The 27667-nt window shown below is 45.5% G+C and overlaps 11 protein-coding genes across 12 annotated transcripts; 3 read left to right on the top strand and 8 right to left on the bottom strand.

Annotated features, from left to right (window-relative positions):
- Window positions 1-11629: 11629 nt before the first annotated feature.
- On the top strand, window positions 11630-12252 carry E1B28_012216 (uncharacterized protein; the record flags this gene model as incomplete). Its single annotated transcript, XM_043157303.1, has 4 exons — window positions 11630-11779; window positions 11834-11933; window positions 11988-12048; window positions 12144-12252. Exons 1-4 carry the CDS (start codon window positions 11666-11668, stop codon window positions 12250-12252), a joined length of 384 nt encoding a protein of 127 aa, XP_043004670.1. The 5' UTR covers window positions 11630-11665.
- Window positions 12142-13272, bottom strand: E1B28_012215 (uncharacterized protein). Its single transcript, XM_043157302.1, has 6 exons — window positions 12947-13272; window positions 12683-12891; window positions 12614-12632; window positions 12451-12555; window positions 12310-12382; window positions 12142-12241 (listed from the first exon to the last, which is right to left on the bottom strand). The coding sequence occupies exons 1-5, from the start codon at window positions 13043-13045 to the stop codon at window positions 12323-12325; spliced, it is 492 nt and encodes a 163-aa protein (XP_043004669.1). The 5' UTR covers window positions 13046-13272; the 3' UTR covers window positions 12142-12241; window positions 12310-12322.
- A 292-nt stretch (window positions 13273-13564) lies between these two features.
- On the bottom strand, window positions 13565-15492 carry E1B28_012214 (uncharacterized protein). Its single transcript, XM_043157301.1, has 5 exons — window positions 14957-15492; window positions 14638-14898; window positions 14378-14583; window positions 14061-14313; window positions 13565-13993 (listed from the first exon to the last, which is right to left on the bottom strand). Exons 1-5 carry the CDS (start codon window positions 15456-15458, stop codon window positions 13731-13733), a joined length of 1485 nt encoding a protein of 494 aa, XP_043004668.1. The 5' UTR covers window positions 15459-15492; the 3' UTR covers window positions 13565-13730.
- A 1116-nt stretch (window positions 15493-16608) lies between these two features.
- Window positions 16609-16956, bottom strand: E1B28_012213 (uncharacterized protein; the record flags this gene model as incomplete). The annotated part of the gene is made up of 1 exon (XM_043157300.1): window positions 16609-16956. One exon carries the CDS (start codon window positions 16954-16956, stop codon window positions 16609-16611), a length of 348 nt encoding a protein of 115 aa, XP_043004667.1.
- Window positions 16957-17454: 498 nt separating this feature from the next.
- On the bottom strand, window positions 17455-17850 carry E1B28_012212 (uncharacterized protein; the record flags this gene model as incomplete). Its single annotated transcript, XM_043157299.1, has 1 exon — window positions 17455-17850. One exon carries the CDS (start codon window positions 17848-17850, stop codon window positions 17455-17457), a length of 396 nt encoding a protein of 131 aa, XP_043004666.1.
- Window positions 17851-18208: 358 nt separating this feature from the next.
- E1B28_012211 (uncharacterized protein) lies at window positions 18209-18683 on the top strand (the record flags this gene model as incomplete). The annotated part of the gene is made up of 3 exons (XM_043157298.1): window positions 18209-18448; window positions 18507-18532; window positions 18590-18683. 3 exons carry the CDS (start codon window positions 18209-18211, stop codon window positions 18681-18683), a joined length of 360 nt encoding a protein of 119 aa, XP_043004665.1.
- Window positions 18684-18948: 265 nt separating this feature from the next.
- On the top strand, window positions 18949-19427 carry E1B28_012210 (uncharacterized protein; the record flags this gene model as incomplete). The annotated part of the gene is made up of 3 exons (XM_043157297.1): window positions 18949-19050; window positions 19106-19268; window positions 19348-19427. The coding sequence occupies 3 exons, from the start codon at window positions 18949-18951 to the stop codon at window positions 19425-19427; spliced, it is 345 nt and encodes a 114-aa protein (XP_043004664.1).
- Window positions 19428-19841: 414 nt separating this feature from the next.
- On the bottom strand, window positions 19842-20430 carry E1B28_012209 (uncharacterized protein). Its single transcript, XM_043157296.1, has 3 exons — window positions 20393-20430; window positions 20009-20343; window positions 19842-19956 (listed from the first exon to the last, which is right to left on the bottom strand). Coding segments are annotated over exons 1-3 (339 nt in total). The 5' UTR covers window positions 20396-20430; the 3' UTR covers window positions 19842-19955.
- Window positions 20431-20937: 507 nt separating this feature from the next.
- On the bottom strand, window positions 20938-23762 carry E1B28_012208 (uncharacterized protein). Its single transcript, XM_043157295.1, has 5 exons — window positions 22734-23762; window positions 22247-22681; window positions 21235-22187; window positions 21148-21172; window positions 20938-21095 (listed from the first exon to the last, which is right to left on the bottom strand). The coding sequence occupies exons 1-3, from the start codon at window positions 22927-22929 to the stop codon at window positions 21247-21249; spliced, it is 1572 nt and encodes a 523-aa protein (XP_043004662.1). The 5' UTR covers window positions 22930-23762; the 3' UTR covers window positions 20938-21095; window positions 21148-21172; window positions 21235-21246.
- A 41-nt stretch (window positions 23763-23803) lies between these two features.
- Window positions 23804-24710, bottom strand: COF1 (cofilin). The gene is made up of 4 exons (XM_043157294.1): window positions 24661-24710; window positions 24352-24608; window positions 24115-24245; window positions 23804-24056 (listed from the first exon to the last, which is right to left on the bottom strand). The coding sequence occupies exons 1-4, from the start codon at window positions 24661-24663 to the stop codon at window positions 24025-24027; spliced, it is 423 nt and encodes a 140-aa protein (XP_043004661.1). The 5' UTR covers window positions 24664-24710; the 3' UTR covers window positions 23804-24024.
- A 63-nt stretch (window positions 24711-24773) lies between these two features.
- Window positions 24774-27666, bottom strand: E1B28_012206 (uncharacterized protein). Of its 2 annotated transcripts, XM_043157293.1 has the most exons (18): window positions 27495-27666; window positions 27403-27425; window positions 27335-27340; window positions 27269-27278; window positions 27091-27216; window positions 26960-27038; window positions 26785-26901; window positions 26670-26727; window positions 26561-26623; window positions 26411-26510; window positions 26264-26361; window positions 25903-26210; window positions 25735-25840; window positions 25470-25676; window positions 25264-25410; window positions 25135-25215; window positions 25010-25081; window positions 24774-24956 (listed from the first exon to the last, which is right to left on the bottom strand). In XM_043157293.1, the coding sequence occupies exons 3-18, from the start codon at window positions 27335-27337 to the stop codon at window positions 24810-24812; spliced, it is 1722 nt and encodes a 573-aa protein (XP_043004660.1). In that variant the 5' UTR covers window positions 27338-27340; window positions 27403-27425; window positions 27495-27666; the 3' UTR covers window positions 24774-24809. The 2 variants fall into 2 exon arrangements, with proteins under 2 accessions (XP_043004660.1, XP_043004659.1); XM_043157292.1 differs by having other exon boundaries at window positions 27335-27425.
- Between the last annotated feature and the right edge of the window lies 1 nt (window position 27667).

Genomic DNA, 27667 nt, shown 5'->3' with positions numbered 1-27667 from the left:
ATCAGCTAGTCCTTTCCCGCCTCGCCCTTTCCGTCGAACAGTCAGCTACGTCGACTTCAGCACAGGAGAGGTCTACAAACCAGCCTACTGAGGTGGATGCAGGTGCTCCCATGGAGTCTATTCAGTAGTGTATCTTTCCGTAGATCACTCTTTAACAATGGCTGGCTGTAGCGATAAACGGTGTCCGCTCTTTTCATATTACTGTCATTTCGTATACCTGTGCACTAGTTAGATTTTATTAGAATCTAACTGGATTTTTCGGTTTCATATGTTCAGTCAGATCTGAGAAAATCTAACTTTCTTCTTAGCAGACCTAGTAACTCTTACTGGATCGTCCATTGGATCCTCAGATTCGCTAGGTAGCTCAATTTCATTATCATTTTCTGCCGTAGCTGAGGCATTACCATTCAGCCTCAAGTTTTGAGCCCTGTCAAAGATGTAGTCCACTCCAAGTTCATACTCAGTTGGTTCATCTTCGTTAGCCATCGCTTCTAACTCATCTTTAGATAGCTGAATTAAATCTTGTATTTCCGTAGGAAGGTCAATGTGGTATCGCGCCGCATGAGGTAGGATGCGAAAGGCTCCATATTTTCCCCATAGCAACGTTCCATCCATTTCCGCTAAGATATAAGAGCCACCTTTAGTACGTCGAATGACTACGCAAGGCCCAAAGTATCTAGGGAACATTTTCCTATCCAAGTTGTTTTCAATAGCAGTATTCCATACTTGAACCAAGTCTCCGGGTTCAAAGTTTAAGGGTTTTATAGTGTGTATATATTCCCGTTCGTACTTGATCAAGCGTCTACGCTTTTCTTCTGTAATTCTATCTCGCATAGCTGTTACATGCGTTCTATGTTTAGCTAGAGCTTGCGCTCGAAATCCAATCAATTCTTCTCATGATAAACACCTGTTGGGTAACTTTACTAGCCACATAGATTCCACAATATCAAGCGGTAGTATAGGTTCCGCACCGGTAACAAAGAAGTAGGGGGAGCAACCTAGGTCTTTCCTAGTTGTTACTCTATCCGCCCACAAAATATGCTTCAAAAACCAGTACCATTTCGCAAGGTCTCCAGCTACGGCTTTCGAAAGTGCGCTCCGTAGATCGAAATGCGCTCTCTCAATCTTTCCGTTTGCTTGAGAATTGTATGGTGAAATCTTAATGCTACGGACACCGTATTTGTCCGTAAGCCACCTTGCCATAGCAATCATTTGTGGTGCATTATCCGTAACAACCTCCTCGGGACAACCCCATCTACTAATGATATCGTCAAAGAACCACTCTGCAAGTATTCTAGCTGTATCACTTTGAATAGCCCTTGCTTCGGACCATCTCGATAGTGCGCATCGTCCATGAACAATCAGTTTACAACTGTTGCTAGCTGGAGTCATACTTAAAACATCTACATGGATCACTTGGAACAGCGACGGAGTGTGAGTAACCACTGGTGGTATTCTCAACAGATCGAGCCTTCGATCCTGGCATTCTTGACAGCTACGGATGAACCAATCTATGTCCTTATCCATATGCGGCCACCAAAATCGTTTCTCCATGATCGACTTAGTCGCAAACATTCCTTTATGTCCCAGATGATTGTGACTTGCTACGAGCATCCACATCCTCTTATCAGGAACTACATACAACCTATGTTGTGTAGAACCATCCATAGATTGTTTGTACAGTCTCCCATCAGGGTCTAGAAAGAATTTTGATCCCAATGTAATGAAACTGTTCATTTTGTTTTTAGGCAACTCACGTAAAAATCCGCTTCGGGATCTAGAAGCCACTCTTCAAATTCGCAGAACTTTCTCATCGAACTTTTTAATCTTACTCGTATATTCATGCATAGGCTTATATGGATGAGAATCGTTCCAATTGTCATCTACGGTGGGCAGGACCACTGGTACTTGCTTCAAAAATGTTGAAACATAGTCTGGAGGTTTCCGTAGCGCCCAATTTCTTATCTTATCTACAAAGTTTGCTTCATCTACGGCGGACTGTAAGTCTTCTAAATAGCAAAAGACAGATGTAGCCAACTTTGGTTCTTTCTCAGCTAATGAAACAAAATAACCTGACCGCGGATCTATATCATCCTTGAACGTATCAATGTCAAAAGGTTCATCCTCGATTCCATCTCCCATTCGAAACTTTACTGGCTGACCATTGTCGTCGACCAGGAATTCTTCCCATCCTTCTGGTCTAGGCGTAGATATCCCACCAGGAGGAGGTCTCGAAAGTCCATCTGGACCATGTACAAGTCCTTTAATATGAACTAGTTCAAAATGATAGAGTCTGATTTCTTCAATCCACCAGTTAATGCTAGCATTCAGAGCACTATCCGGATTGTTCAACATTCCTTTGATATAGCTGGCATCCGTTTCTATGGTTAACGGTCTACATCCAAAAGTTTGATACTTTGACGCCCGTAGCGCCATAAGTAACCCGTAGAGTTCTCGTTTCGGTTGTGAGAAGCGTGCTTCTCTCTCATTGAACGTTATAGACCCAAAGTAATTGTAGAACTTCATTTTCGGATTTTCGGGGTCTACTTGGTACAAGTAATAGCCTACACCTTGCCAAGATGAATCTACGGCCAAAGTGATACCCGTCGGATTCTTATAGTCGATGGGCTGTAGCGCGGGTGCATCACGGATTCCATCTTGAACCTCTCGGACAGCTTCACAAGCTTCCTCATTCATTTCAAACGGTACAAAAGCTCCAGTGAGCTTATTCAATGGTCTTGTTTTCTTAGCATAGTCCTTAATGAACATGCGCATTTGTCCTGCAATCCCCAGAAATGATCGAATATCAGTTTTGCTTCTGAAGTTTTTCGGATCCCAAGAGAGAATGATCTCTGCAAACTTCTCTACAGGTTTTTCACCGTCGTAGGACACTCTATGGCCTACTACCATTCCTTCAGCGCAACAAATGAAAGCCTTCGGACCTGAAAAGGTACCTCCCGCATACTTCATTCGCTGAACTATTCGATCCACGTTCTGTAAATGCTCCCAAATGAATCTATGGATGCCTGGATTCTCAGGAATCACCTCGTAGCCTCCGTCGGGCAACTCATATCTAGTACTAGGTCCTCATATAGGTACGTCGTCAATGTATGGTCTAGTAACATGAGGAATTTCTTCCCGTAGAATGTACGTTACATCCTCATGAAACAAAGGGACTGAATTAGTCCATCCCATAGGTAGTTTCACTAATCTATAGGGGCCAAAGGGCGTTTGGAACGTAGTAAAGTCTCTCGATTCCTCGTCGATAAGCCTTTCATCGTATCCAACCCAAATATCTAACATTCCTATGCATGCTCTTCCGGAAAAGCTACTAGCAATCTCAGCTGTTCCAGGTGGAATTCCAGAATGCTGAATCGTGACTGCATTCAATGGTTCTAATGAATGGACCAGCCGTAGACTCTTTCCATCTTTCTTTAGTACCATGAACCACTTCGATCGATACGACGACGTAGTAGGTTCGTATACTCCTGCTGCGATTTTGTCCTTCAAAATCTGGCAGACTTCTTTGTAAATCCCAGGTGGAATAGGGATATTACGCTCAACCCAGGGTTTGTGAGGCAACACTGGAAACTTAATCGGCGGGAAGAAATCTGTACGAAATGTTCCACCTTCGTCTGCACTCCAAGCGAATCCTTTCTCTTGGATTTTCATCAGATGGTGTACTAACTTCATTTCTTCGGGCCATAGAAAGCCTTCATTATGATTCTTTTCTATGATTTCCTTACATTCTTCTGTATACCGTTCTCCTGGACTGAATTCAGGAGGGTGCAGCGATAGTACTGGCATCCCTTCAAGCAGATCCCCAGTAATATTCCTAAGAACTCGGAATTCTTCTGGCATCTTAGCCAATTGAGGTCGGACTTTAAGCGCTACTGGCTTATATTTTCCGTAGACTGACTGAACTGTATGTTTTCCAAGCACCGTAGCACCCTGGGAAACATAGTTCTCACGCTCTATAGACTGCGAGCTACTCAAGAATGTGCTATATGAATTCGTAGGAAGACTCTTTCTCGAAAGCTTTCCTTCTAAGTTGCGTAGAGCAAGCCCCATCTCTTGTACACATGCATCAAGTTCGATAATGTAGGCATTCAGAGAGTCCGTAGACAATAGAATCTCATCTATCGGGGTTTCGCCCGTGTAAAGGTCCTTAGGAAAGTTGTCTATAGTCCCGTAGACTTGCAACCATCTTTCCTTATGAAAAGCTAGTTCATTGAACAAAGTCTTTCCATGTTTCTCGGGATCCTTAGCTAACCTATCCAAATCCAAAGCTATACATTCATCGGTTTGGTAGTGATTTTCGTACATCCTCCGATGATAGTCTACTAGCGTAGATGCTTCATTTAGCATTGTGTCAAATGCATTTTCATTTTCAACTGCACCCCCTACAAAACTTCGTAGTCGGAGCAACGGGGGTATCAATCTATTTGGATTTTCTTCGATTTTCGACACCTCAGCGAGATCCTTGAAATTCGTACTAAGTGAATCAACAAGTTCACATAGACTATGGGTATCTTGAGCCTTCAAGAGTAAAGCTCTGCCGTCTACGGCGACCTCACTAAGCTCATCTATCTTATCTTGTTGAGAAGAGTCCGATCGATGTGCCAATTTTTGGCTGTTGAAGCCTTCGAGGGTTGAACCTCTTCTAGTAGTACAAAGCAACCGTTCTCATTCCGTAGATTCACCGTGTATGGAATCTAGGGAATTTGAAACTGGTGCTGATGAATAATAAGAAAGAAAACTGTCCATAACACAAGGAGAAATAGAAGCACTGTTTTTGTGTTTTGTATCTTCTGTGTGTTTTTGGTCTTTTTCGTTTATATCAATGTTTTTCATCACTCTCGAATCAGACTGACTAGTAGCCCTTTCACTATTTGAAGCTTCTATGAAGGCTCCAGCCAGCTCCGTACAAGAGAATTTTGTATTTATCAAATTTTTATATTTTTCAATTCGTGGAACACCGTGAGCATCTACGGATATTTGTAGAGCCACCTCTCCTTGATCCTCTATCAATTCATCAAGGTGGACTGAAAATTTGAAGATTCAGTCCCTCGTTGTTCTCTTTCTTTCTGCGCTTCCTCTGAACTCTGCGTCCGTAGGGTTGGTTCCCGCTTAGGTTTTATCTTAATGCCTTCCCCTCTCATGTATGTAGGGATGACACTTTGAATTCCTTTGTTTGGGCATGAAACTGTAACCCACTGGTCTCCATCCTTGAAGTTTTGCACTTTCGATTCCGTTAGGACATCGAAAGGTCTACCCAAGAGAATCTGAAAGGGAGCTTTCTCCACCACATGAAGTTGCAAGTATACTGTTACTTCACCAAACTTGAAAGGTACATTTCTGCACACTCCCAGTGTTGGTTTCAGCTGTCCATTGGCCGACTGCATGTGAATCACTGAATTCGGATCCCATTGCAAGCCTAATCCTTGAGCAACCCATGCGTCAATCGCGATTATTTGCGATCCACCATTGATCACCGCTTCTACTCTTTCCGTAGAACCGTTAACCTCAGGAAATACACATCTGAGACCCTCGGACAATCCAGCTACTATCACAACCTTCAGTTTTTCTTCAGAATCTAACTCGGTGCGATAAACTTCCACAACATCTCGGTGAACTACTGATCCCGCTTCCAATCCGTCTTCTTCCTCTTCTAAGGTTTCGAACGAATCTACGGTCTCAATATTATCTACTTTCACAAACTCCGCTTGTTCATCAAAAGGTTCCTCAGCCGCCGTAGAGTCTTTTATCGGATAGTCTAACGTTTGAAGGAACGCTTTATAGTTCTTCGTTCGAACGTGCTTATTCCTAACTCGCCGTAGCAATGCTTTTCGGAACTCTTCTGAAGCCATGAGCTTGTTCAAGCAAACACTAGCTGGATTGGCCATCATTTGGTCAATTAGGTCTTGAATCACCCGTTGCTTATATCTTTTCGTTTCAACATTTTGAAGATTTTCCGTAGACGCTTTCTTCACGTTTTCGGAATGAACCTTCTTAGATTTTGAAGCACCCTTGTCTTCAGGAATTACGCTTCGGGGCAATACAGAATCTCTTGGTTGTGGGATACGTTCTACAGGCTGAATTTTATCGAATACCCTCAGTGGCGGAGTAGAAGGACGTCTATCGACCTGCGACGGAGGTTCTTCTTCATCCGATTCTGCTTCATCTTCTTCAGAGACCTCTTCTTCGAAAGGCTTGCTCTGGGGTATCACATACGGTTGTTTTCTCAAGAACGACGGCGTAGATATCACTACTTGGGGTTTTGGTGGTAATTTTATTTTTTTGGGGTCCTCCGGTCTCCTCTGGGTATCTCGAGATCTATCTCTCTTATCTGAGGAGTCCATCATTGGACCTTTTAGTTTTTTTTGAGCTGTCGCCCGACTGGCGACGAGTCTCTACCTCCAAAGCAGCAATTCTCTGTAACAAAACTTCTATCATAGGCACAGATTGACGGTCTGGGAGATCATCATCAAGATCCAAGTCTCCTTGTAAGAAGAAACTGGTCTTTTCAGCACCTGGCCATCCCTTCTCTCTAGCGATAGCTCTAATTCTGTCTGCTCGCGATTCTTTCTTCACTGGATCAGGCAGTGGGAGGTTATTCCCATCGTACATCTCCAGTCTATTCGTATGTTCATTCTTAACTATCCACTTCTTCTGGGATAGCTCTTGTGCTTGCCTGCATTCTCTCCAGAAATGCCCGGGTTCATCACAAATAATGCAATTTTTGTCCGTAGGCGCCCTATATGGCTGCCCTGCGGCCGTAGAGTTGGATGCGATCTGGTTTGAAGGCCTAGATCCACCACTGCTCTGTCCTTGGCTACCATTATGGTACGCCATCGCTTGCATATTCTTGTAGAAGTTGGGCTGACTGAAGTCAGGCATCTTTTTAGAAAGTTCAGAAACTGCATGCGCAAAGTCGTTCATTCGAGTATTCTGTGCATCTACGGAGGCCAAAAGTTTCATTGTCAACTCGTCAGAAGCTATTTCCTTCTTGTACGAAGACAACGGAGCCATCGTAGGCTCGATTTTTGCACGAGTGATCAAGGGGGTTCCTACGGTCGCCGCCGCTTTCACTCCTAGAGTATAGCTAACAGGATCTAAGCCCTGAGGTGCGTAGCAATCGCCTACTAACTCATTACTTATGGTCAAAGCCATATCCCTAACTTGAGAGAAAGCAAAAGGGTCTAACTGGGAAGCCACCCACCCACTATCTACTTCTACGGGCTTTTCTGCCTGCAGGTTTCGAACGTAGTGAGGGTCCCGTAGCCTCTTTCTGATCTCTCGCCAGAATGCCGGGTCTAGACATTCCGCAAACTTCTGTACTTTCTCTCGATTCGACAAACTTCCTGCAAGTTTGTCTGCTTCAAACTCAAACTCCATATTAAACGAAGTAAGCTTTTGTAGCTGCTCTTCTCCTATACCAGAGAACCTAGCCTTCAACAGATCTAAATTCTCCAGTGCTCCTATTGCTAAATCCCTAATCGACGGGAACGAATCGAACATCTCTTTTTCAAATGTGGCCCGACTATAGCCTCTCGTAGATGGCAAATGATGTGCCAGGAGTCGAGAGGTCTCGAACTCCATTTGAATCATTGCTAGAATGATAAAAGATTCATCTAACTTCCAGCCCTTGACTTTCCCATATTGTAGGATAGCCGCCATCCATTCCCGTAGATTTCCAGGATCTAGTCGGTTGAACGTGGGGAGCCTCCGTTTCGACGTATCTTTGTCTAATTCTTTCAAAGCACCTTTAGAGAACTCCGTCCAGGACTTCTTTATCGGTATTTCTTCATCTGGCACACCTGCCGCTACTGGGTCATTCGATATATGGGACATACTTGTTAACGGTCTCTCAAGAAATAAACTCGGGTTTAGTTCAAAAGAATAAAACTCTTCTTCCCGTAGGTCGAAGTCTGAATTGTATTCGGAGGGTAGAGATGATAACGGTGAAGAAAACGGTTCAAAATCTTCAGTTAAAATCTCTGGGGTTTTGTATGGGGTTTCTAACGCTTGGTTTCTAGGACCTTGCGTAGATCTTGTATCTCGGAAAGCTTCTCTCGGACTTCTGTCAAAAGAGAAACCGGGGTTTCTTAAATCGTTTGGGATAACTTGGGTAGCTTCTCTTCCTTGCGTAGAATTGCGCGTAGATCGAGAAGACTGACCAGCTCTCAGTACTTGAGCTGGGGTACTCGATGCTAAAGCCGTAAGACTATGTGTCTGTAAGACTTGTTTGCCAGCCGCTAGTGAAGTGCGAGTATTACGTCGCTGTGAACTAATCTTTCTGAGAGAAGTTCTTTTGGTTTTTGTTGTTTTTGTAGTTCTTGCCGTAGGGCTAAAACTACCGGAATTTTACAATATTTTGTTCGATACTGAATGTAATCTTATTTCCACCCCCTGCGGTGGTCACCAGATAATGGGCGAAGTATACCACTCAAGAGTCAACCTAATATCAGAGCTACGGAAGTAGCACCAACACCAAATCAACCCAAAACTAGTAAACCTCCGTGTAAAGTCTATCAATAACTCTACACACCAGGAAAGATTGCAAGGGTGGACTGCTTGGCAAAGGTTACACACAAGATCACAGTCTCAGTATCGTATGAAGGTCTTATGAAGTCAATGTGTAACTGCAAGTGTAAAACACCACAGCTACGGGAATTCTAGGGTTTGTAGGGGCTCTGTTTATTGTCCAGTGGACTAAGTGGGACTGTGAATTTCGTCTACGGTAAGACTAATTTGAACGATTGGAGACTATTGCCCTCAACGGACACGAAAACTAAGTCCTCGGCGGACATGAACGCTAAGACCCTCGACGGATCACGAAACAGTAATCAAGACCTCGGTGGCCTACGGACAGATAGTTCTCAAGTTTGACCTCGACGGTCTCATATAGTTCAAATCAAATCTTATCGTATCACTGCACAATGACAGGGCAAATCTCTCTCTATTGGTGTCAAGAGCAGTTACTCACGGGCAACCCACTCAGGACTTTCCTACGCACGGGTAGTACTCTTTATCTACGGATACATGAGCTGCTTTTATACTACTTCTACACTAGCTTTGTAATCCTATCTCTACTTGTTTCATCTCTAAAAATAATGCACCATAGCTACGAATCCATGCGGAGTCTTATCGCTAGGTACTGCTACATGTGCAGAATCTTGTCTATGGAGCTTTTCCATATTCGAATCATATGTTTTGGACCAATCTGGACCGTTCTTCATTCTTGTTTCAGCATGTAGAATGGACCTACATAGGCGTACCATATGGTATTTCCTGCCTACAGACCTTATCCTGCATTTCGACATTATCAAATCATATGGACTTTGTGTGTCCAAGTAGTTCCAGCATATGGATCCAGAGTTCCAAATCGCCGTAGCACATGAACAGCACGGACTCCGAGATCCGTTGTTCATTCCTGTCTGGTTCCTAGGTACTCTATCTGTGATCTGGGATCTGTATCATGTCTTTTTGTCTTTTCCTCAGATCGGGACTCGATCTATGGTCATATCAAATTTCTCCTAGTCTGCGTGGTCCTATGTCCGATTTCTTGTCAACTAAATCCCCCGTAGAAGTAGGTACTCCTAGTATGAAGGTCTTTTGACTTTGTTAAGTTCTGCTACGAACGGTTCTGTGAAGACTACAAGTCTTCTAATAGTACAATCCCTTGATATGCCAGTGCATAGCAGAATGTAGAGAGTAGAACTTGGTGAATAACCGCTTAAGTCCTCTGCTCATAGTGTTCTACAGGTTTTGAACGGTCATACAGTTTTCTGACACGATCTACAGCTCTCTCTAACTGGTCTAGCTGTGCCTACGGCACATTCTACTAGCGGCACTAGCTTTAACTAGCAATTCGGGCTCACTCTAGTTCTTAATACGGTAAATATCGCCCCGTAGCACTGTTTAAAGTGCAAAAAGAACCTTGTAGCATAGTCAACTAAGTCACATTACTGCATGAGACAACATGATGTCATAGCTCAGAGTTTGAAGTTTTTGGCAGAACCAAGGGGGGACAATGTTTCACTCTGCCCCAGATACCAGAAGGACCCGTGAAAATAGGTGGGAGGGTCAGTTCCAAAATTGGCCCATTTCTGGGGTTTATAGATGGACAAAAAGCTTGCCTTTTATGGGTAACATCATCCCCCCCCCAAATTCAAACTCTGCCCACATGAAACAACATGATATCATAGCTCGGAGTTTGAATTTTTTGGCAGAACCAAGGGGGGACGATGTTCCCCCCTGCCCCAGATACCAGGCTGTACACTGATAGCAAAGCACAACTGTCTTCTTTGCTCAGTACAGATTGGCTAGCCAGGCTAATTATCCATATGTAGGTTTTTTTTCCCGATATTTTCTTTAAATCCTTTAAGTCCAAGTAGTTCAACCATACTTCACAAAGTTCAAGTATATCAATAAAATAAAATCCCTATGTTTGCTACAAGCATTCTGCAAGTAAGATGAGGCCTTCTACATCAGCATTTTGGCACTTTGATTGCCGTGGGTTTTCTTGGGTTGTGCAACCCAAGAAAACCCGGAACAACCGACAACCACGCCATCAGCAACCCCAGTCCGTTTATTCGCAATCGATTGATGGACCTGTCTGACCACCCACAATCTCTACCATTTTGCTACCATTAAATTTCACCACTCACCATAACACCATTATAAATTATAGTAGCTCTTTTAATTCATCCTTTCGGCAGATTTTGAACTGATATATAAATAAAATTTTGATTAATGTACAATTTATCTATGTGGATTGTGGAATTGTCGGGTGGTGCAGTTGTGTGACCATCCAAAAACCCGCCAAAACCTGCCAAAACCCGGGGCAACCGCGCCATCAAAGTGCCCAAATGCTGATGTAATCAAAACGCAAAGGTTTTTAAAACAGCTGCTTTGCAAAGTTTCTACAGTTTTCGGGACTTCACAAAGTCTCTCATCTGATCAAGGTTTGTACTTTTTGTACTGATAAAATCCTTGCATAGAAGCTAGTGCTTTGACTAGTAGTATGGGCTCACTCTAGTCCTTCTTTCCCATTCTTTTATATCTCAAATTGATATTAAAATGTTTAAAAATTGTATTTATTAAGGCAATTTCAATTTTATCCACAACACTGATAGGTGGACTGTGAGTGGTGGGAGAACCGACTGTCCTTGCGTAAATGGCCGCCGGTAGGTGGATTGGGAACTGACCCTCCCACTTATTTTCACGGGTCCTACCAGACTACACCGCCAATTGTTGAACAGATAGCCGACATATGTGCTACTTTATATGATCATCATCTGTCACCACATATGTTCATGATATGTAGAGTCACATGACAATGCCATAAATACTCAGCACAAATGTTTCCAGTGGTCCTCCTGCCCTACTCTTGCATACATTGACCTTTGGTAGGTAAAATATGCCATTTGGACCCATTTCCAGCACAGGCAGAACAAGGGACACCAGAATTCCCTTTGCTGGACTGTGTTACGGCATTAATACGGCATGGTCAACATATGTTCATTATATATTGAGTTTATGGGATATATATAAAGTAACATATCTGTACGACATGTGCCAGTGTACGACTGGCTAAGACTACTTTGTCGTTCCTACGTGACTTGTCGCGACGCCTTCCGCGCACGTGATTAATCAAGGCATGTCTGACAGTGACACCATGTCGGAATCGAGTGCTCCCTCTTCGCCTTCCTCCAATTCTCCAAAACGCGAAGGCCCGAAATACAATGGCAGTCTCCCTCATGACGCGATTGAGGTGAAGTTCTTGTCCCTAGTGATTCCGCTCGTGAGACTCATTCGATATTTGCAGGGCGTTAAACATCTTGGCCAGGTTCCGTGTGCACGCAACAGTTTATTGACAGGTTTAGCCAGCGGTGCTGGTATGGCTTTCATTAGAGGCGTTTCTGTTGGTACGTAGCAAGTTTCTACGGAATCAACTTAGCACTGAATATTCATTCTATTAGCACCAATTACAGCAGGCCATTGGTTCGCAGCAACCTTCGTTGTGGTGTCCTTGGGATCTTGGTGCGTCTCGCTTTCGAGTTTCTGAAAATTTGCAATGAAAAATGACACCCCCAACCCCCATCCCAAACGAAACAAAAAAAATGGAAAATTAACAGGCATCTTTGTCAAGCACAAATCGCTGAAGAACGAAAGAAAGTCCAACAAATCATCGAAAGTTCACCAAAGCGTATATTGAAAACAAACGACGATGGACCTGGAAAGTGAACGTGGAGGGCCACTTAATTAATCTCTTACAATCTCAAAAAGAGAAAGATACTTTACCCCGCCCCCACCTTCAGCTCCATTCCGAAGCCCACACGTTTTCATCCCAGTTTTCTACGAGCTCGGGATCGTCCTGTGTGTGCAGCGAAGCCAACAATCAGTTACCTTCGAACTTTCCACAGGGTTCATTGTAACGACTACCTTGTATTTCACCTGAAACTGCGAAAAACCATCTCGAAGAATAAAGACGTCCGTCGGTGATGATTCACCTTCTCCCAAAACGTTTTGTCGCGTTTCTCGATAGATCTTTCATTTAAAATCCATACGTCACCAGTTTAATGGATACACAAAAACAAAAACTTACACGAGCGGCTTTTGGACCTCTGGGGAACTGTTAGTTGAGACTCCACAAAGACCTTGAGTTCCCACCTACCGAACTTGACTCAAACTACAATGGAATATTACCATCTTTACGTCCTTCGTATCTTTGACCAGCGTATCCACGTTCATTAGGAAATCCTGAGATGGAAGGTTCAATGATCCTTTGATGTTACCGCCTTCGTAGTCGTCATCTCGTACGTCGACGACGAGGTAATCCTTCTTTGCGACTTTGTCTGGATTCTTGATCAGAGCCGCAAGTGCCTGAGAGGGCCCAGAAAACGTGAGAATTGTGATTGAGAGTGAAAAGCGACTTCACCTCTCCGCTCATATATTTTGTCGTGGTCATTGCTGTTTGACGGTGGAGTGAGGTGAACGGTCGCTTTGAAGTTATCGTTCGTATCGCGGACCTCAACATCGTGATTACGTCATTGTTTCTTCGAAGTAGAGTAGACACCGAGCGGCAACAAACAAACTTCCGTTTGAAGCTCCATTATATATATCCTGTTTGGTACTCAGGAGAATACGGTCAACCCAACGAGGATTGGGAGTCACCGCGATAGCCTGGCTAGCCGATCTGTACTTACTGAGCAAAGAAGATAGTCGTGCTTTGCTATACCAGTACAGCACCGCGACAAGGCGATGACAGTAGGATGGGCAATAATTTGTCATCATGTCGCTACGTACGTCGACTACGAGATAGTCCTTCTTTGCGACTTTGTCTGGATTCTTGACCAGAACCGCAAGTGCCCTGAGGAGAGGGCCCGGGAGGCGTGAGGTTTGTGACTGAGAGCGAAGCCTCTCAGCTCATATATTTTGTCGTTGCCATCGCTGTTCGACGGCGGAGTGAATGGTCGCTTTGAAGTTATCGTTCGTATCACGGAATCGCGGACGACATCGTGATTAAGTCATTGTTTCTTCGTTTCGCAACGCAGGCAAACGGGAAAAAAAAATACATTGTCCGATATGTAGTTGTTCAACGTTCAACGTTCAATGTCCAAAGTACAATACGTGCAATCACTGATTGCGTATAGGAAATCTAACATCCCAAAAGAAAGCATCGTTCGAACTTCGATGCAATACCCTCCCAACACTCTATAATCTCACCACCTGCTGAATAATGTTCCAATAGCCCATGCAAAACCTCCACCTCCGACTGGAAGTAACAGCGTCCAGACACCGAGATCCCAGGCGATACGTCTCCTCCATTGTTTTTTCTGCAATGCCTGCTCTTTGCGTAGCAATAACGGGTCGTTCACGGAGCTGTGTCTACCAACTGGAGAAGACGTATTCGGTGTGCTAGGTTGACTGGGAATGACAATAGACAAAGGTTGACGGAAGAAGTGGTTAATTATGTGCAAGAGTGCTAATAAGGAACGTAGCGTGTCAGTTGTTCGCATGGCCGTTGAAAATAAGAATGAAACAAACTCAACCGGGAAGGAAATAAGTCGCACAAAGTGCGAAGGCAATCAGGATATCACTGAGAACAACGTTGACTGAGGCAGGGACATTGGCCAACATGAGTACGATGGCGAAGACTGCAAGGCGAGATACAGGTACTGAGGTTCGCCATCTGATGCGCTTGAAAACAGGAACCTTGGGAACGGTCACAAGGATAGACGGGACACCCAATAGAAGGGTAGCAGCGTTGAGGGATACAATGAATGGCTGAACTCGAGAGGCCTGCTACAATCAGAGCCAATTTGAGTATTTGTCATTTACATAAGCCGGTAGCGATAGAGACACTCACAAGACTTAACCTGTTCGGTAGTGCAGCAAAAATCACAAGCGGAATAGAAAACAGGAGTGCTATCGATACAGACAGAACAGAAAGGAATTTGAACGAATGTGAGAGGGGACGCTTCTGTGCCGCAGAGGAAGAAGGTCGTACGCCTGCCCTTAGCGATGCATGTAAGGCAAGTGTGTTAGACGATGCGAAAGCATAAGCAATTGTCGCTTTAGAGTACCATTCAGCGAGTCGTAGTGAAAACATAAGACAAAGAGACATACCGATTCCTTGCCAAAGGGCCCCCATCCTTAACCAAGCATTATCGACTTCCAACGCTCTATGGGAATAGGCGTATGTCACGCAAAAGAACCATAAAACGAATGTAACAATGGAGGCCCATGTCGAATAAACAACCAGCTTGGACGATAGTGATTGACCGAGGCATAACGGAAGCAGGAAGAATCCCACGATGACGGAGAGAATAGTAGGGGTGATGAACGGAAAGTCACCGGAGAATAAGGGAGTTAATAGACCGATAGATACTTGAATGAGAGTCTTAAGAAGACGACACGCTATAGTAAAGATGGAGCTGCAACATACCACGAGTAAAAATAACCGACAATAGAATTCGCAGTATCCCGCTTCCGAAGAGAACAATTATCTTCAACGTCTTCTTCATCGTAGTCTTTCCTCTGGATCTCACGAATACGTCTACAACCACATCCGTAAGGTCATCTTGACGAACATATCTGGCCAACATGAACCAGATTTGCCGAGCAAAGGCAGACAAAACGGCGAAAAGGAACAACGCTGGAAGGCCAATCTTCAGGGATAACCCGACGTTGGGTAGTAACAGAGCGCCCAACTTCAAATGGGGAGAGAGGAGGTAGAGGAAAACGAGGGAAGGCGAAAGGGGTGGTGATGAGGTGCGGACAGGAACCTGGAAGTTGTCGTCGTAGTCGCTGTCTTCGAAAGTGAGTGCATTGTCGTCCCCGTCAAAGTTGTCGTGGACCAAGACAAGACGAGATTCGGGTCCGACTAGACTATGGGTAGAAGAAACTGAGCTGATAGAGGAAACTGAAGAACGGCGACTTGCGCTCATCGTTGCATATGGTCGTGGCCGGAAGGAAAGCACTAGAGATTACGTATACAGCCACCATGTCAGTGCGGCCGCTTGGGTAGAAACTCCCAGGAAACGTCGTTTATTACTGTTAGTATGTACAGGCCAAAAAGTAACAAGATTGTCACTTATTTGCTACGTATCTAATTCTTGCTAATTTACTAGTACTACATTCTTTACTTGCAGCCATGACTCGAGGCGTGGGTAAATGGTGGACTGCAAATTGATTGCAAAGATATGAAGACCGACGATACTTGCCAGGAGGAGGCGTTGAAGTTAGCTGCCACAATGGAGGAGTAATATGTACAAACTTTTCTTCAGGTTAGTGTCGTTCTTCTTTGTCTCGCGTGGTCCGACACAACTTTCCTATGGAGAAGGAGGTTCCATGCCTTGATCGTGTCCTATGATCAGGTCACCTTTGGGGGCGTGGAATCCGGGGGACCATGAAGGATTGAGGGAACTCCACCAGACTCTTTTTTGATTTACACTTTATGTTGCTTGTATGTAAGTATGCTACGTACATGAAATACTTACTTATAATGCATTAGTCCAACCGAAATGCAAACCTAAAAGTGACAAAATCTCTAGAACGAAAGTAGATCCCAAAATGAAGGCGATGCAAATCTGAAATGTCCCCGAATACAAACACATAAGGATCAAACAAGGTTTTCTCACTGAGACCTGAAGTAAGGAGACACTGAAATTAGACTCTGGTTCCTGCTATTCCTGTTCGATCCACCACTCATCAGAAAGAGGACACTGCCCCTGGCCCACTTCTGTCTTCCAAGACTCCACTCGGATATGCACTGCTAAAAGGTGAACGGGGAAGAGACGCGCTCTGTGATCGTTGCAAGCCGAAAATTGGGGAACCAGAGTTGTGAGATACACGGTCTTCGAATGATGAAGGTGATCGTAGCTCTGACGTCGTCCTAGCAAATTCGGATATGGAACCTGCCTCTCCTCCAAATCCATACATCTCGGCATACGAAGAGGAGGATCCAAAGAACGAAGGATTTTGCGGAACATCAGGTTGTGAGCGGTTTCGTAGATCGGAAAACGTTGGACTTAGATCTGCTGGCTGTGCATTCGCGTACTGGATGGGAGATGTCGGCGAAGTTGGCAATCGGGAGTCTCACTCAGTTGCAATATCAAGCATTTTTTCAATATCCATCGTTGATAATCGCGAGGTTCTATATTTGGTTTGCATCTCCCCATCGACAATTTCCCAAGATATGCTGGTGCGAGGGTAATCTGAGAGGGTGGGGGAGTATCTTTCCGGAACATAGGGCGGGTCTTTGATGTACCCCTCCGGATAGGTTATTGTGTCAGGGGTAGGTAGAGGTGGTAACGGGTGGGATGTTCTGCGTTTTTCCTCTACCATATCACGACCTTGGCTGTGTTGCGGAGGTAGGTTGTGAATAGGTGGAGTGTCCATAAGACGTCTCCTGCGATTGCGTTCCCGCAAAATGTATCCGGTCATCGCGAGTGTCACCAGGGACAATGATGGCTCCCCCGACGCTCAAACCAATGATGACGCCTCTGTACGTAATGGGAGAGAATGAGCGAGGGAGTGATGTGGAAAGAAAAATGACCCACTTGGAAAGCTTAGGAGGTGCACTTGCATTTGATTGTTCTGGCTGACCGGTAAGGTTGCTAAAGATAGATAAGCATTTCTTCGGGCTTGAAGAATCACCTTCAACTAGACATGCATTGGATCAATATCGCAGGCAGTACTTTATCAGATGAGCCCCACCTGAAAGCAATGACGAGGTGCGTCGAGAGCCTTTTCCGTCGTCAAGTAATAGGACCACTGGCTGTCCACGGAATGCCACCATAGTATATGTAGCTCGACCCTTCGAATTCGACGTCATCATCAAGGGAAAGGAGAATCCGTTTGGAAAAAACCTCAGTATTTCTGGTGCATCTGTGGTGTTGTATTCGACGGTGAAGTCTTCGCATTGTCTGACTTCTCCTCCGACTATATCGTAGGGTGACGGAGTGGAATTGGCGGGGGCTGATGGGAGACAGGAAGCATTTTGGGAGGGGAAATTCGAATGAAATCGGAAACCAGTGAAAGACTCTGATTCTCCGCGTTGTCGAGGGAGACAATAAAAGTAGTGTTTTCCTTCAGAGGAAGGAAGTTGATGTCAAGACCCGTGAAGTTGAGAGCATTAGATGGTACAGGAATGGAGATTGGAACAGAATCGAAAGGGACGACGGTAAGAGACGATGGGGGCGACGTCGTGTTAACTTCACCCTTGAAGTTAATGGTGAATTGTTCGCATTGTGTAACCTGGGCGAGTCCGAGTCGGAAGAGATTCGACAGCACAACCTGCGGTCCCAAAGCCAGGAAACCAAAAAGTAAAACGAACATAGAAACAAAGAAAAGCAAGGATTTAATCAACACTTGATCATACAGTCTAACCGCTGCGGACTAGCCGCCAAAGAAATGGGGGAAGAAGAAAGTGGAAGAAAAGAGCCTGAAAAAGCCCTGGTTGGTAACAACGGCCATCACAACGAACCTGAAACCCAGGTAGGACTTGAAAGGAGGCCTACCTGAAGTTATGGTAAGCAAAGAGCATGACTTTGGTGTAGCCCGGTGTAGATTTACAGGAGAGTAGAGGAAACCAAATACTGGAAGTAACTTGGACGTCGATCAACAGTTGGTGGCGCTCGGCGCTCGGCAGTAGGATGAGCGGCCCGGGAGGAGCACGCCCGACGCTTGGACCACCATGTTGCGCCGACTAATAGCTGCATCCTGCTCAAAATTCCCTCTTGCATACAGAGGTCTTGCGACCGCTACGACTCCCCAAGTATCTGGATTTTCAGGAGCCCGCCTACCGAATTCACAATCATACATCACCCCGAAACTTCACTTCTTCAATTCTGTCACTCCAGATGGTCAGCAAATACCTACATATCGTGTCTTGGACGGTGTCGGAAAGGTCCTTGAGGGTGCAAACGAACCTGAGGTGTGCTTACTGGTGTCTTCTCAGTTTAACGCCTGTTTTTATTGAGGTCTTTATGCAGATCGACGAAGTGTACGCTCGAAGACTGTGGGTTCGGATCTTATCCAGGGCGTTTTGTAGTCGTTGACCCGTGTCTTCTTGCAGCTATGAACACATGCAACTTTTACCTGCCCTTGACACCGTTCTTTATAATGTCCAGAGGCAAGGAAAGATATCTTTCTATGTGAGTTGTCAATAGGGCGTTAACTCAGGTTATCTGACTACCGATTGTGAGTGAATTCCCCCAGTCAAGTAAATAAGATATGAAACGTATATCTACAGTTTGGAGAAGAAGCCACCATTATCGGTGCAGCAGCAGGACTTAAAGATGATGATGAGTGAGTGCTCACGACCGTGTTACGAACGAGTGCTGACTTGGTATGCTTTAAGGGTGCTAGGTAATTTCCGGTATCGCGATCAAATACGACCCGACCATTGAACTTTATATAGGGCAGTACCGTGAAATGGGAGTACTCCTGTGGCGAGGATTTACTATCGACAACGTCATGAATCAGTGTTTCGGAAATGAAGAGGATTTTTGCGGCAAAGGTAGACAGATGCCTGTGGTATGTTGAGTTTTGAGACTCCCGTCTCGCGTGCAAAATCCTAACTTGCATTCAGCATCTTGGATCTGTCGACCACCATTTTCACACAATTTCATCAACCCTTGGCACTCAGATACCTCATGCCGCTGGCGTTGGCTTCGCTCTGCGTCGCGATTCCGCAAGGCGCGGGGAAAACGTCACTGCTTGCTTCTTTGGGGAAGGTGCTGCTTCCGAAGGAGGTCAGTGAGCAAGTGTTGACATTCTAATTTCATATGATATGAACTTCCGCCGCCGACTTCCACGCCGGTCTCCTTTTAGCTTCTACAATACCCTGTCCTACGGTCTTCATTGCTCGCAACAATGGGTTCGCCATTAGCACTCCAAGTACGGAGCAGTAATATGGCGACGGCATCGCAAGCTGGGGACCGGGTTATGGAATCGACACTGTCAGAGTAGATGTGAATGATGTCCTTGCGGTCATGTCTGCTGTTGCGATGGAGCAGTCCTGGTCGAGTGTATGTCATATCGGTAAGATTTATACCGCCTCTCCTTTCATATCTCTGACAATTACTATTCGGAATCGTCAGTGTCGGACATCATTCAACTTCGGATGACTCCTTTGCCTATCGCGAAAGTTGCATGTGTTCATAGCTACAGGAAGACACGGGCCAACGACTGAAACGCCCTGCATAAGATCCGAACCCACAGTTTTCGAGCGTGCACTTCGTCGATCTTGCAAGTTAATGTGATCAAAACTATGTATGGTAATTTATGGTGGTAAAGGCTTGCTGTGCACCGCACATGCTCAAAGACCCCAATATTGTTTGTTGCACGTTAAGCTATACATTATCGTTGCGCTGATATAAGATAACGATTGCTCCGTACTCGCCATTCACACCGTCGGGAGTAAAATCCACTGGATGGTATCTGCACAAACATTAGCCACAGTCATATGTACTAAAGTAACTTGTTTCATTACCAATCCACAACCTCAAATACCTCAGGGCCAAAAAGAAATGGTTCCACAAAGCACTTCAGATACTCCGGGGCAGGGATATCTTTCTTCCTCAAAGCCTCCGGATCGGTGTCAAAGGCCTGTTCGCCGAATGAGATAACGAAAGAGTTGTGCTTGCCGTTGTTGGGCTTTCCTATGCAAACCCAATGAATGTCGCGGTCGACACATTCCAAAATCTGCTTCATTAATGAGCCGATTTGCCCATCACCGTCATCCGTTACCCCGAGAGCGGCTTTAACTTTGTCCCAGTCGATTCCATAGCCTTTGACATATTCCTTGGTTGAAGTTTTGTCGGTTATCTGAAAAGCATCAGTTCAAGGGCAGGGTTGATATCTACACAAAACACACCATTTCTCAACGGGTAACCTAGTGGTAATAATGTAACGTGCGAATTTGTTTGAAGCTATTTGCCTACTTCGGTCAAGCGGCGTCAGTCTCTACATGAGTGGAGATCATCGTTTCTGTAGCTGTGGTTCCGGCAGATCCGGTTATGGGTCCATGCTGTGTAACTAATTATACCAAAGTCTGAACTATGTTGTCAGCTACATAATTGAATTTTATAGATTGCCGATATTCATATGAATCAATCCCCCTGGTACTTACGTATGCCCTGTGTCGATGTGACGCTTTTAACCGCTCCCACGCAGCTGCCAGCAAGTCTACAAAGGCTGAATGAGCTAGCCCGCCGCTCTGTTAAGGGCAATCCCACCGAAAGCATATCATACGCTATCCTTCTTATTGAACACAAGGTTGTTCTTGAGCTAGATAGCTTCATCATTTTCCCCCAACTCCGACTCCTTTGGAACCCACAAAGGTTGGAAGACCGGAGGGCAAATATTCCGGACATCAACCGGGGATTTAACACAGCAAAGAGCATACATTCGTACAGAACTGGTAAGGAGAAAGTCAGTTGAACGAGTGGGCGGCGACTGCTTTGACGGCTGGCCCGCCCGACGGTTTGTGAGGCGGAGCTGTGTTGGTGTCAAATATACATGACTGGTTTAAATACAAATAAATGAGGAGAAAAAGACAGGGAAAAACTGGTAGAGGCCTGCTTTAACCATTGGTTAATCACTGTATGTGCAAGGAAGGAATGTTGGTACCAAAGGGAACGAAAAATAAAACAGCCTGAGAGACACAAATTTGAGGTTAATGTTATGCGCAATCGAGTTGAGAAACAGTGGACTCACTATCGAGCCTGGCTACGACTCAGTGTAGGTGGGCGGTATATCGACCACTGTTCCAGGCTCGGGATATCGTATCCCACTATCCTGGTGATGCCTTTCGGTCATCGTTGGATTGATAGCATCCCTTTGCGCGTTCTTCATATCCGCCCAGTTCTGATTGGGAGTACTGGCGGAGGCGGCGCCAGGGTTAGAAACGACCATGGGACTTCGAGTCGGCCCCGAATTACTGGCTGAACTAGAACCTCCCTGGTTTGACCCAGCGGAGTTTGAGGTTTGATGTGGGTCATAGTGTGACGATATGGGAGGCACAGTACTGGTCGACATAGGGACACTGTGTACTGAAGGTATTGTGTGTTGTGGCCCAACATACGAACCCATGGAAACGAAACCAGGGGCAACAGGAGTACTGTACTTGTTTTGAGGCTGGAAACCATCGTACTGTCCGGGATAATTATTGTGTGCCTTCCGCTTCTTCAGAAAGAAGAAGATCGCAAGGCCAACGAGGGCCAGCCCAACAACTCCGCCTACGACACCTCCAGCAATAGCGCCCACGTTGGTGTTACTGGATGAACCGGATTTTCCGTTGTCATTGGTGTTCGAACCGCCCCTTGAACCTCCTGAACCACCACCTCCACCCGCTGGATTGGCTGGGTTTAACTTTGAACCTTCGCTGGCGGCGACGTAGAAGTAGTCGATAGATAACCACTGGATAGGATCTGATTGAAAGACGCCAGTGAAAGTAAGAACCATCTCATGTGAGCCAGGTTCGATGTTGGGCGCCGTGAACCATAACTGATGGTAATAGTCCGACCTGTTATTGGGAAGGCCGGGCAGCGGTTTGCTACCGGAGATGTCGAAGGAAGTGTCTCCCTTATTATCAATATAGTATCGCCCGGTCGTAGGTTGCCAAGTTTTATCTGAGCCTTCGTTGAAACCGTACAGTGATACAGAGGTGCCTACCAACAGACCATCCTTCAATATAAGCGCAAAAATCCGCGGAAGGAATCGAACAAACCATTGAATTTGAAAGATGCGCTTGCGCCAGTGGTGCCTGTGCCGTTGAATAGACTACCGATAGATTTCCAAGCACTCGTACTGTTGTCGACCTGAATAGATGGGTCGCTCGAATCGATTTTCATGACTTCCTTTGCTAAATTGGCCTCCGGAAGTGGTGCATACTCTATTTTATCAAGCCAGAACGTCTGAGTGTTGGGGTCATCGATGGTAACGTTGACTGTGAGTGTATGTGCGCCACGAGATAACCGCCCTTGTTCGCACAACATATTGTTGGTCAGGTCGAACATGTAGGGGCGGTAGGGAGTCGTTTTGATAGGGCTGCCGTCGACCTGACAAGTCCATTTTGCAAGTTGAGTGGAATTATCACTAGTAACGCCTTCCGGACGGGTAACCTTCCGGTTGTCCTTAGTTCCTCGTACTTGTACGAACTCCCCTGAAACAGAAGATTTAGAGAAAAACAAAAAAACACATAGACAACTACTCACCCTCGAACTGAAGACTGAAACTAGCGGTTGTTGAAGCCGTGCCATGCTGCGTACCATTGTAGGGTGCCCCATAAATGGTGATTGCGTCGAAAGAATTATTGTCTACCGTCCAACTTCCTTGCTCGTACTTGATTCTTGAATCTGTGTCATCTACCACCACTCTTCTGGGATACTCGGAATCTGATGGGTAGCTCATGAGTGGGACAGGTAACGGAAGGAGGTGAAGACGCGCTGAAGGGAAAGAGAAGATGAGGGGAGGGCCCGAAACACTCGAAGTACTCTGTGCACATCGTCGGGAAACTCAATTGAAGCTGAAGCGAGTCGGTTCGCCGTATTGCCCTGTCGCTTGGCAATCATGGACATCGGTTGATTGAGATGTAAACCTCCTCTTCAAGAAGAGAACTAACTATTATTGCACTGTCGGTTTGGAGACCTTCTATATCTTCAGACCCGTCGCATAACAAGGTCATCCAAGCCCAAAGCTGAGGGTAGGTGGCAATTGGAACTCGGCAGGTTACTCGAAGATAGCGTTTGAAGATCTGGGCAGTGCCAGAAGACGCAAGATGGTGTCAGGGCCGCCAGGCGCTGGCAGTGTCCTTGTATGTATGATGGATCTGATAAATTGGAGGGCGGCGGACAAAGATTTTTTTTCCTATAAAAACGGCATCAGGCTGTGATGTGGAGCGAACGGTATCGATGGCAGAAAGATCGCCCAATGCTCAAGTGAAAAGTGAAAATGCAAAAGCTAACCTGGCCCTGCTGGGCAACGGTACACGCTCTCTCGCACTGTTAGAACCTCGATGCTGACCCATGCTTCATCGGCCTGTGCGGTATGGAGAAAGAGTCCAGAATCAGAGGTGGTGACTTTGGGAGGTTCCGTCGGTCTTTGCGGCCGGTTGCCCTGACGCCGTCGTCCTCAACGATACCGTTCTCTTCGACGCTTTGTGTTGATGTGTGGTCCGTCTAGCTCAGCCACGACTGTCGATCTTTCTCTCGCAGTACTTCAGTCTCGGCGGTCGTGGACGTCAACCGATTGTGGACACTATAGCAAAAGTCTGTCTGATCGTTATCGGCACTGAGATCACGCATCTTGGGACAAACCAAAACCAGTCTGCTTAGAGCCTCGATGCGGACGAAATCGCTCCGCACCCAAGACCTCCGAAAAATGTTAAGAGATAATTCAAAGTCTACATTCTCAATATGGGATTTCTTCTGCGACAATTCCATGGAAACGCCAGGGATACATCGGAATTAGAAATGGTGGTTGAGACCCGTTTGTTCAAAGAGCTCATCAACGAGTGCCGGTACTGACTTTGTTCAGGACTGGTCAAGAAGAGACAGTTTAGATGTCGATAGACTTTTGACTTGAAAAGGAACGTACCGCTCTCGTAAGATACTTCACTAGGATCGGTTCCTTGAATTTCTACTGCAATTCCCTCTAGAGCGCGTCGCAAAGCATCCTTGGACGACGCAAACACCATCTTTTGTTTGATTTTTGCATCATCAGGAGCCCTTATCAGAATGTATCAGTGAACAGATCGTAACAGTAAAGAACACCAGTGTTTCATTATGCTTGAAAAAGGAAAGCAAAGATGGCTAGAAACGTTTGATCACTCACCACGCAAAGAAACAAAGCTTGTTCCTAGAACCACCGTCCTTCTCAAATTCAAAGTCGAAGACAGCCCATCTACATTCGCCCTCAGGCAGTTCTTGGAGGAAATCGTCATACTGCCCTGAGTCAGACGTCTTCTCGACAGTAATTTCCGTTCTGTCTTTGTTTAGATTGTAGATGATGTACTTGTATTTCTTCCGCAACTTCAACTCCTGATACATCGTGATACAATCCTGGTGGACGGTAACTCCAGAAATTCCAGACTGTAAATGTCGTCAGCTTCGTGAAAGGCTCAATGGCGGATCGCGTTCAAACCATGGTGATAGGTCGATGAGATGGACGAAGATGAAAGAAGATGTAGTTGGTGGCAGTGCTGCCAAAAAGGGTCTCTGATTTGATCTCCCTCGAGTTCCTACCACCAGAAATGAGGTAAAAATCGTGATTATAGGCTATTGATTCTAAAACTACGCAAATACTTCGTCTATCCACCTATCGTAATCAAACACTGGCTCCCCAGCTTCATTCACTTTACTAGGCATCGCCTCCCGCAGATAATCTAATGCTGAAGCAGGCAGGTGAGCAACCCGCAAGTCGAGCTCCGTAACAAATGGCTGCGGAGAGTACGTGTCAGAGACGGAAAGGGGAGAGGTGAAAAAATATTTACTTTATCAGAGGCAATGCTCCGGAACGATTCCCGCAACTGATCAGGTGAAGTTTGATCTTCCATGATATCAACCTGCGGCGGCAGGTCAGACTACGCATGAGTATTTGCGGCACGAAGAAACGCACCAAGAGATTGATGAACGCTTCGAATGACACTGCTCCGTAGTCCTGCACAAGCTGATCGTAGATATAATCCATGTCCTCGTCCTAGATAATGGTCAGCATCTGGAATATCCAGTTTCATGAGGATCATACTGAGTAGACGATGCCCAAGCTGGCAAGTGCGGCGGTCATCTCGGACTGATTCAGTGTATTCGATTCGTCGCGATCAAAGTAGCGGAAGGTGGTCTCAAATTGCTCGAGCTGTGCTGGAGTAAGGTTCGTCATATTTCGAGAAACGATCTGAAGGGAGAATGGGGCACATGAGTATTAAATAAGTTTAGTCTGAATTATGACTCCACCTGGTTATCTATGAAACCGAGTTTCTTCGCAATACTCTGCACCAATAATTCAAGTTCAAACTCCAAGTCTTGACAGTTAAAAACGGTATAATCATTCTCCTCTACATTGGCAGCGCTACACTCGCTCTCGGCGGAGGCTACCTCTGACAGCACGTCTGAAAGAGCTGGTATCCGAGTCTGTATTTGTTGAACAGTCTGCTGTTGTACCTGATGAAGAGTAGTAAAGTCAGCTTGACCAACACACGGTATCATGGAAAGGAACTACCTCTAGCGGACCATCAATTGCAGTCAGCTCGGACGAGATAAGATGTAAGCGCTGAGAGAAATCGTTGGCCAGATCGGCAAACTTTCGCCGTAATCTTTCTTTTATTCTGGTAACATCACATGCCGGAGAGTCAGAAAAGAGAAAAGTAGCGTGGTGGTCGAACCTTACTGTCGAATTTCCGCATTGATCGCTCTAGAACGTTTGGCTTCTGAAGCAAGTAGGTTTTGCCAAGTCTGGTCAAGATCTGAAAGAGAAAGCCCTTCTGGTGGTACATATTCTCTTAAGCCATAAGTCTTCAGTTTTGTCTGCACATTCCCGAAAAGCGTTGCTATATCCTGCTTTTCAGTGACCCAAGTTCGCTTGGTGGTTTGCTTATAGTTCGTAAAATCAGCTGATATATCCTTCGCTTCGGTATAGGACCCAGAGAAGGTGCTGGTAAGCCATTTTGCTTGTACTTCGGACAACGAGGTCAACAGCTAACAGAAAACGTGAGATAGATCGCGAGTGAGAGCCTTCCGTTGGATATTACCAGGCGTACTCGACGTTCGTAATCATTGCGTGAAACCCAAACCGACTGCATGAACTCAGCGAATTTCTCCACTCTACGGGAGACCGTCTCAGCTTGATCTAAATGAATTATTTGAAACTCAACTCTGCCTGCGAAAATCAGACATACCCATCGAGGAGAAGGCATGAAAATAACATGCAATATAAGTCATCACACTCCTTTCGTCTGGGTGATCCGAGTCGCACAAGTCTTCTATCTCGAGAAGTTGCTACGGGCAAAGCGTCAAGAGGCATCCAGTTACTCCAAAGCGATGCATACCGGAATATTCAAGTGTTCAGCCGCAATTTGGAAGGCCAAACGTGTATTCCCGTAACGGTCGTTCTGTGGAAACGATCAACGAAGTACCTCGGCGAGGCAAGCCACTGACCTTGTTCAATTTATCGTAGTCTATCAAATCTGGACGGTGACAGTGAATCAAGGCGCATCTTGAAATACTCTATTAGGTGGGATGCTGAAACTCATTTAGAAACCATGGTCCATACAAAGCAAGCCCATCTGACCAGCTCGAGGAGAAATCTTGCACGTCCACCTCTTTATAGGGCTCAGTCTTTCGTTGGCACCACAGCAGAAGACCTTCTTTTGCTGAGAGACCTTCCTCACTGTTCGTACAGCACGCGCAGTTAGTTCTGTGTACAAGTATAGGAAGTCGTCAAATACCTGATGTCCGCGATGGTAAACCGAAGAATAAGCGTCCATATCATACCCAAGATCAGTTTCAGATTACCATCCATAATATCTGCACAAGAAGCCGAGTCGCAACGAGTATCCAAGATGAATTTGAGACGTACCTTCAGGTCCTATATTAGTGAGTTTCACTCCTCTAGAGGTTATAAACTCTAGCGCTTTGTTGACGTTCTCCGCCTTTTGTACTCGCATTCGCGGGTTCTTGTTGTATCTACCGAGAGATACGTCGCCTGTTGGGGAATGTCATTACTTGAATCTTCAGATCGGATCACATTAACATGCCCATGATTTCCTGTCCAAAAAGACCGCGTTAATAGCTGGAGTGTATGAAGTGGGTTGAGGACGTACCATAAGCTGAATGAGACGGACGCCATCGGAGAGATCCTTCACCAAGGAATTCATAGGGGGATACCCACTGGCTTCTAGTTTGGTATTCAGCCTTTCAAAGAAGACGAAACAATCGTTACAGTCAGAACCAAGTATAAGTTCTGTAAGTAAATCCACACACCATTTACAGAATGTCCTCTCTTGCACGATGTTAACATCATCACGAGAGCCGGAAGGTGTCATTCAAGACTGTGCAAGTGATTACAGAAGCAGAGTAAGATAGTGAAAGGAAGTGAGAGGCAAATTGGGTAAGAGGCGTAAAAGGCTGCGATGACCAAGGGAAGCGCTCAAGCC

Source organism: Marasmius oreades, chromosome 8 (genome assembly GCF_018924745.1).
Source record: "Marasmius oreades isolate 03SP1 chromosome 8, whole genome shotgun sequence".
Classification (NCBI taxonomy): Eukaryota; Fungi; Basidiomycota; class Agaricomycetes; order Agaricales; family Marasmiaceae; genus Marasmius; species Marasmius oreades.
The sequence above is the reverse complement of the archived record's forward strand: the minus strand, read 5'-3'. Positions and strand labels throughout refer to the sequence as shown.

Bases quoted from the DNA above. Each gene is read 5' to 3' on its own strand.
- E1B28_012206 (XM_043157292.1), bottom strand. From the start codon at position 27,556: ATGACACCTTCCGGCTCTCGTGATGATGTTAACATCGTGCAAGAGAGG. The intron at 26,728-26,784 runs GTATGGACCATG...GAGTATTTCAAG, and splicing joins TGGTCAGATGGGCTTGCTTT to ATGCGCCTTGATTCACTGTC. The intron at 25,082-25,134 runs GTGCGTTTCTTC...CTGCCGCCGCAG, and splicing joins AAGCGTTCATCAATCTCTTG to GTTGATATCATGGAAGATCA.
- E1B28_012208 (XM_043157295.1), bottom strand. From the start codon at position 22,929: ATGAGCTACCCATCAGATTCCGAGTATCCCAGAAGAGTGGTGGTAGAT. The intron at 22,682-22,733 runs GTGAGTAGTTGT...CTTCTGTTTCAG, and splicing joins TTTCAGTCTTCAGTTCGAGG to GGGAGTTCGTACAAGTACGA. The intron at 22,188-22,246 runs GTTTGTTCGATT...GTCTGTTGGTAG, and splicing joins CGCATCTTTCAAATTCAATG to GCACCTCTGTATCACTGTAC.
- E1B28_012215 (XM_043157302.1), bottom strand. From the start codon at position 13,045: ATGTTGAGGTCCGCGATACGAACGATAACTTCAAAGCGACCGTTCACC. The intron at 12,892-12,946 runs GTGAAGTCGCTT...GGGCCCTCTCAG, and splicing joins CAAAATATATGAGCGGAGAG to GCACTTGCGGCTCTGATCAA. The intron at 12,383-12,450 runs GTAGTCGTTACA...CTGCACACACAG, and splicing joins AGTTTCAGGTGAAATACAAG to GACGATCCCGAGCTCGTAGA.
- COF1 (XM_043157294.1), bottom strand. The intron at 24,246-24,351 runs GTGAGTGATCAA...CATTCTGATAAG, and splicing joins AAGCTTTGTTTCTTTGCGTG to GGCTCCTGATGATGCAAAAA. The intron at 24,057-24,114 runs GTACGTTCCTTT...CTTCTTGACCAG, and splicing joins TGAAGTATCTTACGAGAGCG to TCCTGAACAAAGTCAGTACC.
- E1B28_012214 (XM_043157301.1), bottom strand. From the start codon at position 15,458: ATGAGCGCAAGTCGCCGTTCTTCAGTTTCCTCTATCAGCTCAGTTTCT. The intron at 14,314-14,377 runs GTGAGTGTCTCT...CTCTGATTGTAG, and splicing joins TACCGAACAGGTTAAGTCTT to CAGGCCTCTCGAGTTCAGCC. The intron at 13,994-14,060 runs GTTGAGTTTGTT...GTTCCTTATTAG, and splicing joins TGCGACTTATTTCCTTCCCG to CACTCTTGCACATAATTAAC.